The 14,229-nt window shown below is 33.0% G+C and overlaps 2 protein-coding genes and 1 pseudogene across 3 annotated transcripts; all 3 read right to left on the reverse strand.

Annotated features, from left to right (window-relative positions):
* Positions 1-3,084: 3,084 nt before the first annotated feature.
* Positions 3,085-5,648, reverse strand: LOC114187665 (uncharacterized). The gene is made up of 5 exons (XM_028075973.2): positions 5,472-5,648; positions 5,237-5,329; positions 3,890-4,006; positions 3,433-3,792; positions 3,085-3,307 (listed from the first exon to the last, which is right to left on the reverse strand). The coding sequence occupies exons 1-5, from the start codon at positions 5,631-5,633 to the stop codon at positions 3,260-3,262; spliced, it is 780 nt and encodes a 259-aa protein (XP_027931774.2). The 5' UTR covers positions 5,634-5,648; the 3' UTR covers positions 3,085-3,259.
* Positions 5,638-6,820, reverse strand: LOC114188299 (uncharacterized). Its single transcript, XM_028076901.2, has 2 exons — positions 6,681-6,820; positions 5,638-6,572 (listed from the first exon to the last, which is right to left on the reverse strand). The coding sequence occupies exons 1-2, from the start codon at positions 6,717-6,719 to the stop codon at positions 5,664-5,666; spliced, it is 948 nt and encodes a 315-aa protein (XP_027932702.2). The 5' UTR covers positions 6,720-6,820; the 3' UTR covers positions 5,638-5,663.
* A 153-nt stretch (positions 6,821-6,973) lies between these two features.
* LOC114172226 (uncharacterized) lies at positions 6,974-13,124 on the reverse strand (annotated as a pseudogene). Its single transcript, XR_014995509.1, has 5 exons — positions 13,023-13,124; positions 12,870-12,938; positions 11,084-11,177; positions 8,025-10,567; positions 6,974-7,939 (listed from the first exon to the last, which is right to left on the reverse strand). The product of XR_014995509.1 is annotated as an uncharacterized LOC114172226 (transcript).
* Between the last annotated feature and the right edge of the window lie 1,105 nt (positions 13,125-14,229).

A 14,229-nucleotide genomic window follows, 5' to 3' on the forward strand; every position in this document is an offset into this window, starting at 1 on the left:
GATACTCATTGGACTTGTGTGTGTTACTTTGACACTTTGAACATTTGATTTCACTAATGTGTTTGGAAGTGTTTTTCTTTTTCTTTTTTATCTTTTTCTTCCTCTCTTTCATTTTTCATTTGCATTTGATCCTCTTTCACTTAATAAGGTGTGAGAGGATGAAGTACAAACTATCTATCCTCTTTTATCTCATTGGTATGATCATTGTGCATGGATTCCTTGTTAAAGCCAAGGCCTTTCCAACAAAATATGACAAGCTTCCATAGGGACTTTGTCACCAAGCACAACATCTCCATATTTTCCTATGGAGAACTTGACCTCGACTTGTTAATTAACTACCATGTCCTCATCTTCATTAAGCCATTGAAGTTTATAAGGATTAGGATGAGGAAAGATAGTTAATGCTAACTTTTCAACTAACCTAGTTCTACGATTGTGGCAACATAATCCCCTATCCACAACGAGAACAAGTGTGATCTTGAATTAAGGTTGGATCTAGGCAGTTGTGCACTTGTAATGGCATCTCATGCTTTGTAGAGCGACAATAAAGACTAAAACTCTACCACATACAAGGTTAGTCTGTTAAAACCTTTGGTCAAGGAAAAACCCCTACATTGTGTTTCGATGGAGCATTTCAACAATGCTCAGAAATTGAAATGCTTTGTATTTGAATTGTTTGCAATTAAATTCCCTTCATTTTCTAAATAACTTGTTTGGATAAAAAAATTAAAATACTTTACATTTCAATTTCTTGTTTGGAAAAACAATTGAATTTCTTGTGAGATAAAATTTAATTTTTACAATATTTATTTTAGGCTTAATTATGGTTTGGTTGGGTCATTAGGTCACCCTGGCCCGTCTTCGTCATCAGGCCCGCCCGACCTGCCTTTTTCGTGGAGCCCGCTCGGCCCGTTTGGGTCGTCATGCCCGTTTAGGTCGTCGAGCCTTCCCGACCCATTTGTGTCATCAGGCAGCCAGGTATGTCTGTGTCATTGGACCTACTCCACACATTTGGGTCGTCGGGTCCGACATGATTGTATAGGTCGTCGGGTCTACCCGACCTACTTGGGTCGTCGTGCCCGCCTAGTCTGTGTAGGTCGTAGGGCCCGCCCAGCTTGTTTGGGTCATCGGGCCCACTCGGCCCGTCTGGCTCATCGAGTCGTTGGCCCGGCTTGTCGAGCCCGCCTTTAGACTGGGTCAAATTGACAACTCTACCAAAAAGTTTAGAATATGAGGTTGAGTGAGAACAATTTCAAATTCCACCTATTTTGAGGGTATTTGAATGGTTGTTAGAGCGTAAGGATAACTGCCAAGACAATCCTCACTTCAATGTATACACTACCAAAATTTATGACTAATTCTCCTTGAATTAGTATTAACACATCTCAATGTCATATCAGATACTAATCATTCATACAGAATTGCAAAATTTCCCAATTTAAAATCAATCAAAATTCGAAGCAGGTACTAATACACTCGCTTAACGAACACATCATCTCGTTGGGCAAAGAGTACACTTTCATCGAGCGATAGACTTCTCGCCCAGCGAGTGCTTCACTAGAGGTCCAGAGGAAAATTATTCAATTTAATCGCCCAACGAGTATTGGCTCACCCAACGACCTTTAAATCAGTGATCTCCTGACTTGAAACTCGCCCGACAAACCTACATATTTATGTAGAATGTAAATTATGCTTTGCATTTCAAAACTTTCCTCAAGACCCCAGGATACCAAACACAGTTCACACTCAAATTTATGTCAAGCAATTATACCAATTAACTTCAATTACAATAAAAAAACATCAACATCTTCACAAACATCATTTAGAATTAGATTCATTAACTTTCACACATCAAGTACTAATTTTTATCTATAATAACACAATCAATCACAGTACAATTACTAAGTTTTCAATTCTAACATGATCATAAATTAAAACAATCAAATTAGCTTCCTTTAGTTGAGATACTATGCAGACAGATCAAAGAGAGTATCACAACTCTTTACAAACCTAGCAGAGTTCCCAACTCAACCTAGGAACAACAAGAACATGATCGGAGAATATCATCAAAACCATTTATAAGTGAAAAAATATGTAAGAAGATTAGAGAACACATGTGGTTTGAAATTCTTTGCATGCATAAGAATCTAAACTAAACCAGAGAAAAGAGTAGAAAATCAACTTACTCTGTTTGATGAATATAGACGTGAGATTTTTAGAGAAAAGGCAAAAAGTGTTAAAGGAACAATTTGTAGAGAGATGAAGTGTTTATAATTGAGTTTCATTATTTTTAAACACTTATCCATTCTAAACTACCATTTTCTAGGTTCTCACATTCTTCCTAACAAAAAAAAAATTCGTCTAAGAAAATTAGACTTACCAAAGAATAGATGAGGGTATGACTTCCTCATATCCTCCTCCAACTCCTAGGTGAAATCACCTATCCTCCTATCCCAAACAACTTTGATTAGGCTAATGGTCTTTCCTCTAAGTTGCTTCATTTGATGGTCCTCTGAACCAACAACACTACACCATTTTTCACTTTAAGCAATTGGTAAAAAGTGTTGGCTAAAGTTAAAAAAGTGTGGCCTAAACTTTAGGCAACACTTAGGCAACAACTTTGTAGGTATGGAGGATATGGCTGTGGGCTTAGGTTATAGGCAACAATTTTTGTACTAAAGGCCACACAATTTACAAAACTGTTGCCTTATAGTGTAAGAATAGGCCACACATTTTAAATGTTGCCTATTCTTTTTAGACAACACATTTTGAATGTTGTTTGTTGTTTATAGGCAACACATTTTAAATGTTGCTTATTTTTTTTAGACAACACATTTAAAATGTTGCTTCATGTTTAGACAACATGTTTTTAAATGTTGTCATATGTAAATGTCATACCTCTTATCTATCCTTTAGAGAACACTTTTCTAATGTGGCTTGTTGTGTATAGACAATACATTTTAAATGTTGCTTATTATTTTTAGACAACAAACTGAAATTATAATTATTCATTTAAGCAATTCTTATATTATTTTGTGTTAATGATTTATGTAACATAATAATAATTTTACAAAACATGTAATATACGTAATAATGGATAAGAGTTCATAAGCATCAAAACTAAGAGTTAAAAGTAACATATGTGTAGTCCAATGTATGCTAAAACTAAAAGTGTTGTAAGTATTAAAACTAAAAGAGTTAAAAGATAACAAAAGAATTATAACATTTGCTATGTAAAATCTAGAGGTTCTTCAATCAATCATTCTTCCATTTGCTCTGCGGTATTTTCTTGAGGTTCTTGATCAACCTAAAACAAATAAACAAAAGTTGATCAAGCTTTTTAAAATATGATCTAACATGTAAATGAAATAAGATAAACACAAAGTACTCAAATTATAACATTGAATGCAAATTGTTAGCATGCTGTTATACCTGGTCAAAACAAGGAACATGAGTGGAAGCAGATGAACGTGGAGCAATGGCACTATTTTCTTTCCCAAAAGCTAATGACATCATATGTTCTATATCATCCTCATTCAAATCAGGGTTTTGTTGCTTAAGTATGAGTGTCATCATTGTTTCCAAACCTTCAATCCTTTTTGCCATCCCATCTATTTTCATATCATATCCTTTTTTAATTGCAGCAATTTCTTGATTTCTTTTAAATAATGATGGGGTCACAGTCCTTCCATAACAACGAACCCGACCAGGCTTTTCTTTTCCAAACATTGATTCAAAAGTTTTTTCCACATTTTCAGTTGATGAGTTTTGCATAGATCCTTCAAGCTTAGACTGAAACATATATATATATATATATGTATATACATCAAAGTTCATGATTAAAAAAATGAAGTACTCAAACATATATCATAAATTAAAATAAACTTACAATAGTATCCAATGTTTCTTTGTCCACTGCTTTTCCTTTCCTACAAGGACGACCTTGGCAAGTTTTTATAAACATTTCAACTCTACTGACTTCTTCTCCATCCTTTTTCCCAGCACTCTATATGAATTAAAAATTAAGCCTTCAACTAATGAGAATCTCATTGTAACAAGTAATATAACAAAATTCTCAAAGTCTCATTATAAATGACAATGCAAGTATAAAACTATAATCATGGTTTGTGTTGTTGTGTTGTAATTAATAAATCATCCTAAGATCAAACAGAAGAGGAGGACTGTGTTAGTCAATTGAGATGATGACAATTGATGACCTTATTTTTGAAGATTTGGAATTTGCCAAAGTTGAATGACATGTTAAGCAATTTCTGTATTTCCATCAATCAAATAAAAGGATTATAAGCAATTTGGACCACATATCAAAGCAATGACTAAGACAATTAGACTGACTGAAAAAAGGGAAACTAGACTCTATAAAGCTCCTGCAAAGGCAGGATCCAAGGAAGAGTCCAATCCATACTGAGGCTACATATGTAGCCTTACCTTGCAAAATGCTAATTCCACAACTTGAAATTGAAACCAAACTGCACCAAGGACCTCATTCACGAATAGACTAACAAGAGAAACAAAATGAACTACAGCAAACCACAATTATAAATACATCATTTTTTGTATTACATGGAAATCCTGGCCCAGATATCTATCAGGAAATACACAACAAAAGGTAGTATGTAGTTAAGGAATTAGAAAAGGAAACCATAAAGGAACTTGGGCTATCATAAAACTGCACTCACAGGCTACATACATCCGCCCATTGTCTACTAGCACTGTCCTAAACCATACTCAGAGGAGGAAATAAGATATATATTGAAAAGAGAATTGCACGTTGAAAAATATCTTGCTCGAGAAAGTCCAATATAGTGTTTAAAATCTATTACATTGTCTTACGTGCAGAAACTTGAGATTAGTAATAGAGAAAATATAAAATTGGATACATATTTGCTTACCATACACCTCGAATGAATGCATATAACTTCTCTTAAATGTTTTGCCTTAAAGTGGTCAAAAATAAAAATGGGGAAAACTTGATTTCAAAACATTATAAAAACTTCAAAAGGGAGTTCTTGAATGCTAAAAAATCATGTCAGATTGCTAAATATTTATTTTGTACACATCAGAGAACACATTTTTGAAATTTTTTACGATAGTCAGGGAATATTACAGTCACACCTTTGAAATTTAATAAAATACACTTGATCAATGGTGATCAGTAATATTTCATGATGGATCATATGTATAATGTGATGCTTATAAGAAATAAGAAATATTATACCAATTCAGCTCGAACTCTTGCAAAGTTTATTGGTCCCATTCGGTGCATGTACTTTTGCTTTCTCCTACTGATTGTATTTTTTTCACTAATGCTCTGTATTTTGATATCAAAATCAGTGGTAGTTATAGTGACATCAATATATTAAAATCAGTGGCAACAATATACTAAAATCATTAATACTATGCTTACAAAAGTGGCTTCCACATTACAACCAAATCAATCAATAGTTTTATACCTGGATCGTAGTATTTTTCCAATAAACAATCAATTGCTTAAAATGGTCTTCAGGAATGTGCACTGGACGATTCTTCAGTCGCTCTTTCATAGTGGAATATCTTACAAAATGATGTCTCTTGATATAACATTTGTACCGCCTCCAAGCATCATTGATCCACATAATCTGGTTGGTTGTTTCTTAACATCAAATTCATTCCCAACAATTTTGATAACCTTCTGTTAATGGCCTTTTCTTTTTCTCATTTCCCTTTGATGTATCACGTTCCACTTCTACCCTCTTAACAGATTTTTGATTTTCTTTAGTTTTGTCAACTATATTCACCCCTTTGTGAACGACATTTTGAATCCTCTTAGAAGTCACATCTCCTGATATTCCTAAGTTAGGTGGCTGTTTATTTGAATTGCCAACTTCACGTAAGCTAGCTTCAAGTAATTGTAGCCTTGATTTACTTTTTTCTCCTTGTGTTATTACCTTTTTTGCATTCTTCTGATGAAACATGTCAATTGTACTCATCCATTCCCCCATGAAATTTTGAGTCCTCTTAGAACTCACATCTCCTGATTTTCCCTTTTTAGGGGGCTGCTGTTTAGCATTTGAATTCCCAACTTCTTGTAAGCTAGCTTTAATCAATTCAGGATTTGACTTACTTTTTTCACCTAGTGTGTTTACCTTGTTTTTTGCATTCTTCTTAGCTTGAACTGCAATCAAAGATCTTGAAATGGCCCTTATCTTTGCTCTTGACTCATTAATGGTTTGTACTGTTTCCTTATTGCTCAGAAATGGTCCTTTCCTTTTACCGTTCATAACTTCCACTGTCACCATATTTTGACTAGGTTTTATAGGTGGTTCCACACTAGAACTAAGAGTGTTCTTATTCTGGCTTCTAACTTCAAAATTGGACAAATTAAATTGTCCATTAGGGACAATCAAAGGTGCCTTAGTTGCCACAACAGTGCTTCCTTTTTCACGTTTGACTTGGAGCCTCCTAAGCAATTCTTTGCTTGATTTAACTTTAGGTATATCCAAATGATGATCATTCCCTTCATCCTTTGCAGCCAATTTCATTTTATTTTCGGAGGTTACTTCCTTTCCCATTATCTGAACAAACAAACCAAAACTTTGATTAAATTTTGATTCCATAAAACATGGTCATATATGTAAAATAATAAAGAAAAAACAATAAAGAAATTCCCAACTCTTGCTTACCTCCTTGAGGAATCTGTTCAAATGTATTTTCTGCATCATAATCCATGTCTAATAATAAAGAAATTAATCGAGAATATAGGTAAAAACATAAGTGAAAAAACAATAGCCACTTGCATATTAATTGACTATGATAAAAACAACAGAGTTAGAGTGAAATCATAGGTAAAAATAAGTCTACCACTTGCAACTCATAAGTGATACAGTAGCCACAATTCAATATCCAGTTTCTGAAAGCAATGGGAAAAAACAAATAATATGTGCAATGTTCATGATGTGCTGGTGTTAAAAATATATGCATAAGATGATATTTCTTATATTTCTTTCATGTATAATAAGTGTTTGACTAGTTTGCCAAACATGGCAAGTCAAACTAATCACCTGAACAACAAATTATCTTAATGCTAGTAACTAGGAAATCTAAATCAAACAAGTAACAAGTGCTCTGTAAGAATATTAAGAGCAGACCCAAAACATATTAGTAGAAACACTGAACCACAATTTTAGTCCTTTTTAGTCCATGAAGTCAAATAAAGTTTCATCAAAATCATCTTGATTAAAGGTAATTTCCTCCCCTGCACTGGAAGGCTTCTGACCTACTGTCACAGGCATGTCTTTCCTAGCCCAATTAAGCTCACCATCATTTCTTGTAGCATTTAGTTCAACACCATTTGATTGCTGAAATTGGTCACCCATGTTAAATAAATCTCTTGGAACCTTTTTCATAACATAATTTCTGTTTATGTCTAAAGGGTCTTGGATATAGAAGCATTGTTGGACTTGAGAAGCTAGCACAAAAGGATCACTTTCATACACTTTTTTGTTGAAATATACACAAGTAAATCCATATTTGTCTTCCTCAGCTTCATACCAATCACATTTGAACATCACAAACTTGAAATTACTATAATAGTCCAACTCAAATATATCTTTGATTGCTCCATAATACGTTATGGATTCAAGTTTTGGATTATCATCTTTTGTACTTGCAAAACTCGAAGTTAATGAAACCAATGTCACACCAGAATTTTGAGTTTTGTGTTTGGCATCACGCTTCATAGTATGAAATCTATATCCATTAATGAGGTAACCCGAACCTCTTTGCCACATTATTTGGTCCTCTCGAGAACTCTCTTATTTGATATGATACATCATCTTTCAAAGCTCGAGTTTTAAACCATTCACTAAATTCTTGACTTTGAGTTTTGGCCTTCGCCCACTTTTTTTTCTTTGTTCGCATATTAACACTTTCATCAAACTCTCTACAAAAACGTCAATAACATATTGTTTGTTAGAACAACAAGTGTATATCATGATATGTAAAAATACAATGAATTTTTATCATACCTAATGTAAATATCAATTTCATCACAATTGAATAAGAGGTATCGATGAGCTTGAGCTTTTGATGTCAAATCTATAGAAAATGGTTTACCGTTACTTTTCCCCCCTATAGGGTGACCTAAACTTGAGAAATAATCAATTTCATCTACTTCACATAAATCATTGTGGTCATAATTATGGCGTTCTCTGTTTATCCTTGTTTGCACACCTCCATGCAAATATCTTGAGCAAAAAGTTAAAGCTTCTTCTGCCAAATACCCTTCAGCGATAGAACCTTCCGGATAAGCTTTATTACGAACATAACTTTTCAGTCTACATAAATATCTTTCAATGGGATACATCCAGCGAAACTGAACAGGTCCACCCAATCTTATTTCATTTGGCAAATGGATAGGTAAATGAACCATTATATCAAAAAAACTAGGTGGAAAAATCATCTCCAACTGACAAAGTATTTGTACTACTTCTGCTTCTAAGTAATCCATATCTTGCAAATGTATAACCTTTTGACATATAGAGCGAAAGAATGTCCCAAATCGAATTAGAGGTTCAGCCACTATATCAGGCATAGTGCTTTTTATTGCCACTGGCAATAAGTAATGCAACATGAAATGTGCATCATGACTGTTATAACCAGAGATTTTTCTATTATTAACATGCACACATTTTGAAATATTTGATGCACTTCCATCTGGTTATTTGGCAGTCTTAAAAACACCACAAAAGCTAGATTTTTCATGAGCATTCATTGTAAAACAAGCTGGTGAGTACTCTACTCGACCTTTACCAATCTCTCTTGGATGAAGATCATTTCTTATTCCCATGTTTTGCAAATCATAACGTGCATTAACATGATCCTTTGTCTTCCCTTGAATATCCAAAAGAGTACCTAGAATGCTATCACATATGTTTTTCTCAATGTGCATCACATCAAAATTATGACGTAATTTATTTGTCGCCCAGTAAGGCAACTCAAAAAAGATTGATCTCTTTTTCCATGGACCATTACTTAACTTTTTTCCATTCTTTCCAAATTCATTGGCAAAATCTTTTAATATCTCTAGAATTTTTGTCCCTTCTAGCATGTGTGGTGTAGACCTCAGCTCTTTTTTTCCATTAAAAGACTTCTTATTAAATCTCCAACGATGGTTCACTGGTAAAAAGACGCGATGATCCATATAACACATCTTATGGCTGTGTTTTAGGTAGGATGAATTAGTGTTGTAATTGCAATATGCACAAGCTAATCTTCCTTTTGTGCTCCAACCAGACAACATAGCATACCCAGGGTAGTCACTAATTCTCCATAGAAGAGCTGCATGCATTTGAAATGTCTCATTTTTTGAAGCATCATAGGTTTGTACTCCCAACTCCCATAACTCTTTCAGCTCATGGATCAGAGGTTGAAGGTACACATCAATATCATTTCCTATTGATTGTGGTCCAGGAATCAACAACGATAACATTGTATATTCAGGTTTCATGCACAACCAAGGTGGAAGGTTGTACACAACCATCATGACAGGCCATGTGCTATGAGATATGCTCATGGTTCTAAATGGATTAAAGCCATCACTAGCCAGACCAAGTCTTACATTACGCGAGTCAACAGAAAAATTTTCATGAAGGCCATCAAAGCTCTTCCAAGCTTCACCATCAGCAGGATGTCTCATTTTTCCATCCTTTACTCGTTCTTCTTCATGCCACCTCATTAACTCAGCAGTCTTCGAACACATAAACAGTCTTTGAAGTCTAGGAATCAATGGAAAGTGCCGCAATACTTTGGCAGGAACTTTATGCTGATATTTTGGGCCCTCAACCTCAGAATTGGCTTCAGGAAATTCTTTCCATCGTGAAGATTTACAGATACTACAAACATCTAAATTCTCATTGTCTTTCCAAAATAACATGCAATCTTTTGGACATGCATGAATCTTTTTATAATCAAGACCTAAATCAGTAATCATGCTCTTCGTTTTGTTGAAAGATTCAGGAATATTCAAGTTAGGCATGGCCTCTTTTAGTAGTTGTAAGAGGTCAGTGAATGAAGAATTGCTCCAACCATGAAGACACTTTAATAAATATAGCCGAATGATAAAAGATAAAGTGGAGAAGCTTTCACATCCAAGGTAGAGTTCTTGATTTGCATCATTAATCAATTGGTAGAACTTTTTAGCTTCATCGTGAGGACCCTCTTTGCCTTCTTTTTCTTCTACCACATTTCTAAATGTATCATACAATAAGGCATTAATATCATCGTGTGAATCTTCATTATCTATCATGTCTTCATCTTTACTAGTGGGCGAAGGTATTTCTTCTCCATGATGGACCCAAAGATCATACCCTTCAAGAAATCCTGTGATAATTAGATGTTCGTTGATCACATGTCGTCTAGCCCAAATACAATTTTTACATTTAGCACATGGGCATAAAATCTCACGTTCTTGAGGTCTTCCTCTTGTGTAAGCAAAATCAAGAAATGATTCAACACCCTTTATATACTCATTACTAATCCTTGGAAATTTCGTCAACTCCTTATCCATCACCTTTAATGTAATACATAAGAAATTATAGTTTCATTAAGCAATTAATAATTGAAAATAGTATTACACAAATTAAAATTATAGTTTTATTAAGTGGCAAATAATCTATAAAATAAAGTTAAACAATGGTTCACTTATGACTTAAAACAAAATTAAGCAAAAACGTTTCTAGCCCATAAACATTCATTAAAACTGCAAAAAAAAAAAAAACTAAATTGGAAAAGCATAAACTAAAACAAAGTTTTGGTTCCTTTTCTTATCCAAGAGATAATAAGACTCAAGGAAATATATTTATACACGTAATTTTTTTTTAAAAAAAAAGTTTTATTAGTAAGATTCAATTTAATCACTTCTAAGGTGCGAGTTTTCTTGATTTATATATATATATATATATATATATATATATATATATATATATATATATATAAAAGAACAATTTAATTGACAGTCTTTAATCAACAAAGACAAGTTAAGCTATGTTATGTATGCATTCAAATATTGGAGGAATGAGAACATCACCTGTAGCTAAAGAAGAATTATCTTGGATACAATTTAAGGAACTTTACTGTGAAAGAGAGACAAGCCAAACATAATGCAACATCTTGGATACAAGCTGCAATTGAGATAAAGCTGCAATTAAATTCATGTTGCATATGTAAGAATCAATTGTTTAGTTATATTGAATTCTTGTTATCATCATCAAATTCTTAAGTCTCTTATCGGCATAAATTTCATCATTTATTGCACATTTTTATTTAAATAAAATAATAATAGAAACATATAGTAAAAAACTTACCACAGGATAGGACAAAGGATGGTGGGATGAAAATGTTGCTGTGTAAAAAATAAAAAGAAACATAGAAACATAGAAAAATCTAACAACCCAAATTAGTAGATAATATGTTACTAGTTACATTATTCATACATATTAACACACATTTTATTTATAATATATACCAAAATCTTCACACAAGATTCCCTTGGTATAATCAAGCTAGTCTTACATTATATTAAGTTACCCATATTAATTTATGAAAGTTACTATCTGTTATATATACATGCAGATAGAGTCTTTCAAACAAAGTGTTTGTCAAAACGTATACATATATATAGAGAAAGAGATAGGAAGAGTGAGAGAGAGATAAGCATGAATTTGTAATGGGTTCCCACTGTTTTCATCCAAACAAATGTATTACTATAATCTTTTATATATATAGATATGATAGATTTTCTACAGTTCTCCACTGTTAAGATAGAAACACTGACATTCAAATTAAATGATCCATCACCATCATTTCCACCAAAAGTAAAGGACAAAACATCCATCGCATTAATGGACATGTTTTCTATGGCTCTAATGAAATCAGTGATTAAGCTGTTTTCTTTATAGTTATACTTGGTTGAGTGGAGAAGATGCTGCAATATTTTTTCAGTTTTGATATCTTACATTACTTCTGATAACTTCCACATTTAAAAAGGACAAACTGATGGTTTCTTATTCCCCATTGAAAGATATTATTGATAAAATTAACATTTTTGTTGAAAATTTTAGCTTCCTTTTTTATATATGTGTGAATCGGTAGCTCAAAGAAAGAGTTTTAAATGAAGTTTCAGGAGAGTCATCATGTACCCTGAAGTCAAATCCTTGTGAAAAAGTTAGCCAGTACAAGATGGTGCAGAACAATGAAAAGAAGGATCAAAGTTGAAAAAATGTTTGTTTCTTTGAGCAAAAGATAACAGCTAGAGTGCGGTTTCGTGATAAATATTTTAGCCATGTCATTATCAAACAACTTACTATCTGCATTCAATAATTTATTCTATTCACCATCAAGTCAAGTGGCTATTTGGTCACATATTTGTGAAGACAAAACGTAATTGGAGAGCTCGCTGATATCTTAAATTTCTTTTACTATTGCCATTCATCATTATTTTCCCAAATTCATTGACTATACATAAGCCCCACCACTATCATTCTCCAGTTCCATTTCAGTTTTTCTCATTTCCTTCTCAACTACTTTCTTAAAGCTTCTAAAACTATTACAGTAATACATGGTGCTCTAAAATAATATCCTACTAACAATTTCCTATTCACAAAAACCATCAGTGAACACTGCTGACATTTAAAATCCTCTTAACTCGTATATATTCGCTAAACATGAAAACTTTGATAACATATAAGGGTAAAATCACACACAAAAAAGGAAAAAAAATTAGGGGATGAAGTTAAAGATATGATTTCTAATCTACACTTGAATGGAAACGAAATTAAAAATGTCAAAACCCTAGAAATTTGGTAAACACGTACCTATAGCCGGAAAAACTCAGGGAATCATCAGACCAGCGAGTGTTGGTCTGAAATCAGTGACGAACAGATCTGAATCACAACAAAAATTGAAGGATCTTAACTTTCGCAGAGGAAACAGAGCTTTTAAGAAATTCAGAGAAAGGTTGAACATACCGGAGGGAAAAGGGAGTAGCAACAAAGAACGCGGTGTTGATAAAGGGAGCGAAAACGCGGTGCAACATGTGAAGACGCTGAAACATCAGAAGAAGATGCTGAAACATCAAAAGAAGACGCGCGCGGTGTTGATAAAAGGAGTCGCAAAATGTGAAGAAATGTACTGTGAGCAGAGAACACGAGATTGAAAAATTTTAATATTGTCCTAAACATAATAATATTTTCCTATTCCAAATATTTGTTTATATTTACTTGGAATGCATGCATTTTTAAATAGAATTCAAAAAGGCCTAATCAAATCTTTAATTCCCTGTATTAAATTTTAATGTAAGAGCGTAAAGTACACTATTTTATTCTCTTTTTGCGCTACAAAACAATTTGGATGTAGAAGTAAATTTTCCTAAAGTAGTAAAACATAAAAAAAACATGTTTACGTTTTACATAATTTTAAAGTAGTAAATATTTACATTATTACATTAGTAAAAACTTAAAGTAAAAATCAAATATCATTTTCCATGAGAAAAAAATTATGATATATTTACTGTATTGGACTATTTTGCAAAAATAAATATTATGTGTAAAAAGATTTAAGATTTTTTTTGTAAGGTTATTTGTAAATTTAAGGCCACATTTTTTTATCACATATCTTAAAGACAACATTTTAAAAAGTATGGTATAAATAGTCAATATTTTATGAAATGTGGTCTTTGGTAATTTTTAAACCACATCTATAAAAAAGTGTGGTCTTTGTTAATTTTTAAACCACATCTATAAAAAAATGTGGTCTTTGATAAATTTTAAACCACCTCAATAAAATTGTTGTCTTTAATATATTTAAGCAACACTTTTTTATGTGTTGGCAAGTTCATTGTTGCCTAAGGCGAAAAATGGTGTAGTGCAAGTTGTACTTCCACGATGAGATCTTCTATAACTTGTATATTTTCCACTTCTAGCACATGAGAAACATCAGTTACATACTTTCTTAACTAAGATACATGGAACACTGGATGCAAATCAGCCAACTGAGCAGGCATAGCAATCTCATAAGTTATTGCCCCAACTCGACTCAAAATCTGATATGGACCAATAAACTTAGGAGAAAGTTTCCTTGAACGAATGACTCTTCCCACACTAGTGGTTGGAGTTACCCTCAGAAAAACATGATCCTTGTAAGACCCATGAAAATTAATTAATTAAATAATAAATT

Source organism: Vigna unguiculata, chromosome 6 (genome assembly GCF_037176805.1).
Source record: "Vigna unguiculata cultivar grain cowpea cultivar isolate G323 ecotype 2 chromosome 6, ASM3717680v1, whole genome shotgun sequence".
Taxonomy (NCBI): domain Eukaryota; kingdom Viridiplantae; phylum Streptophyta; class Magnoliopsida; order Fabales; family Fabaceae; genus Vigna; species Vigna unguiculata.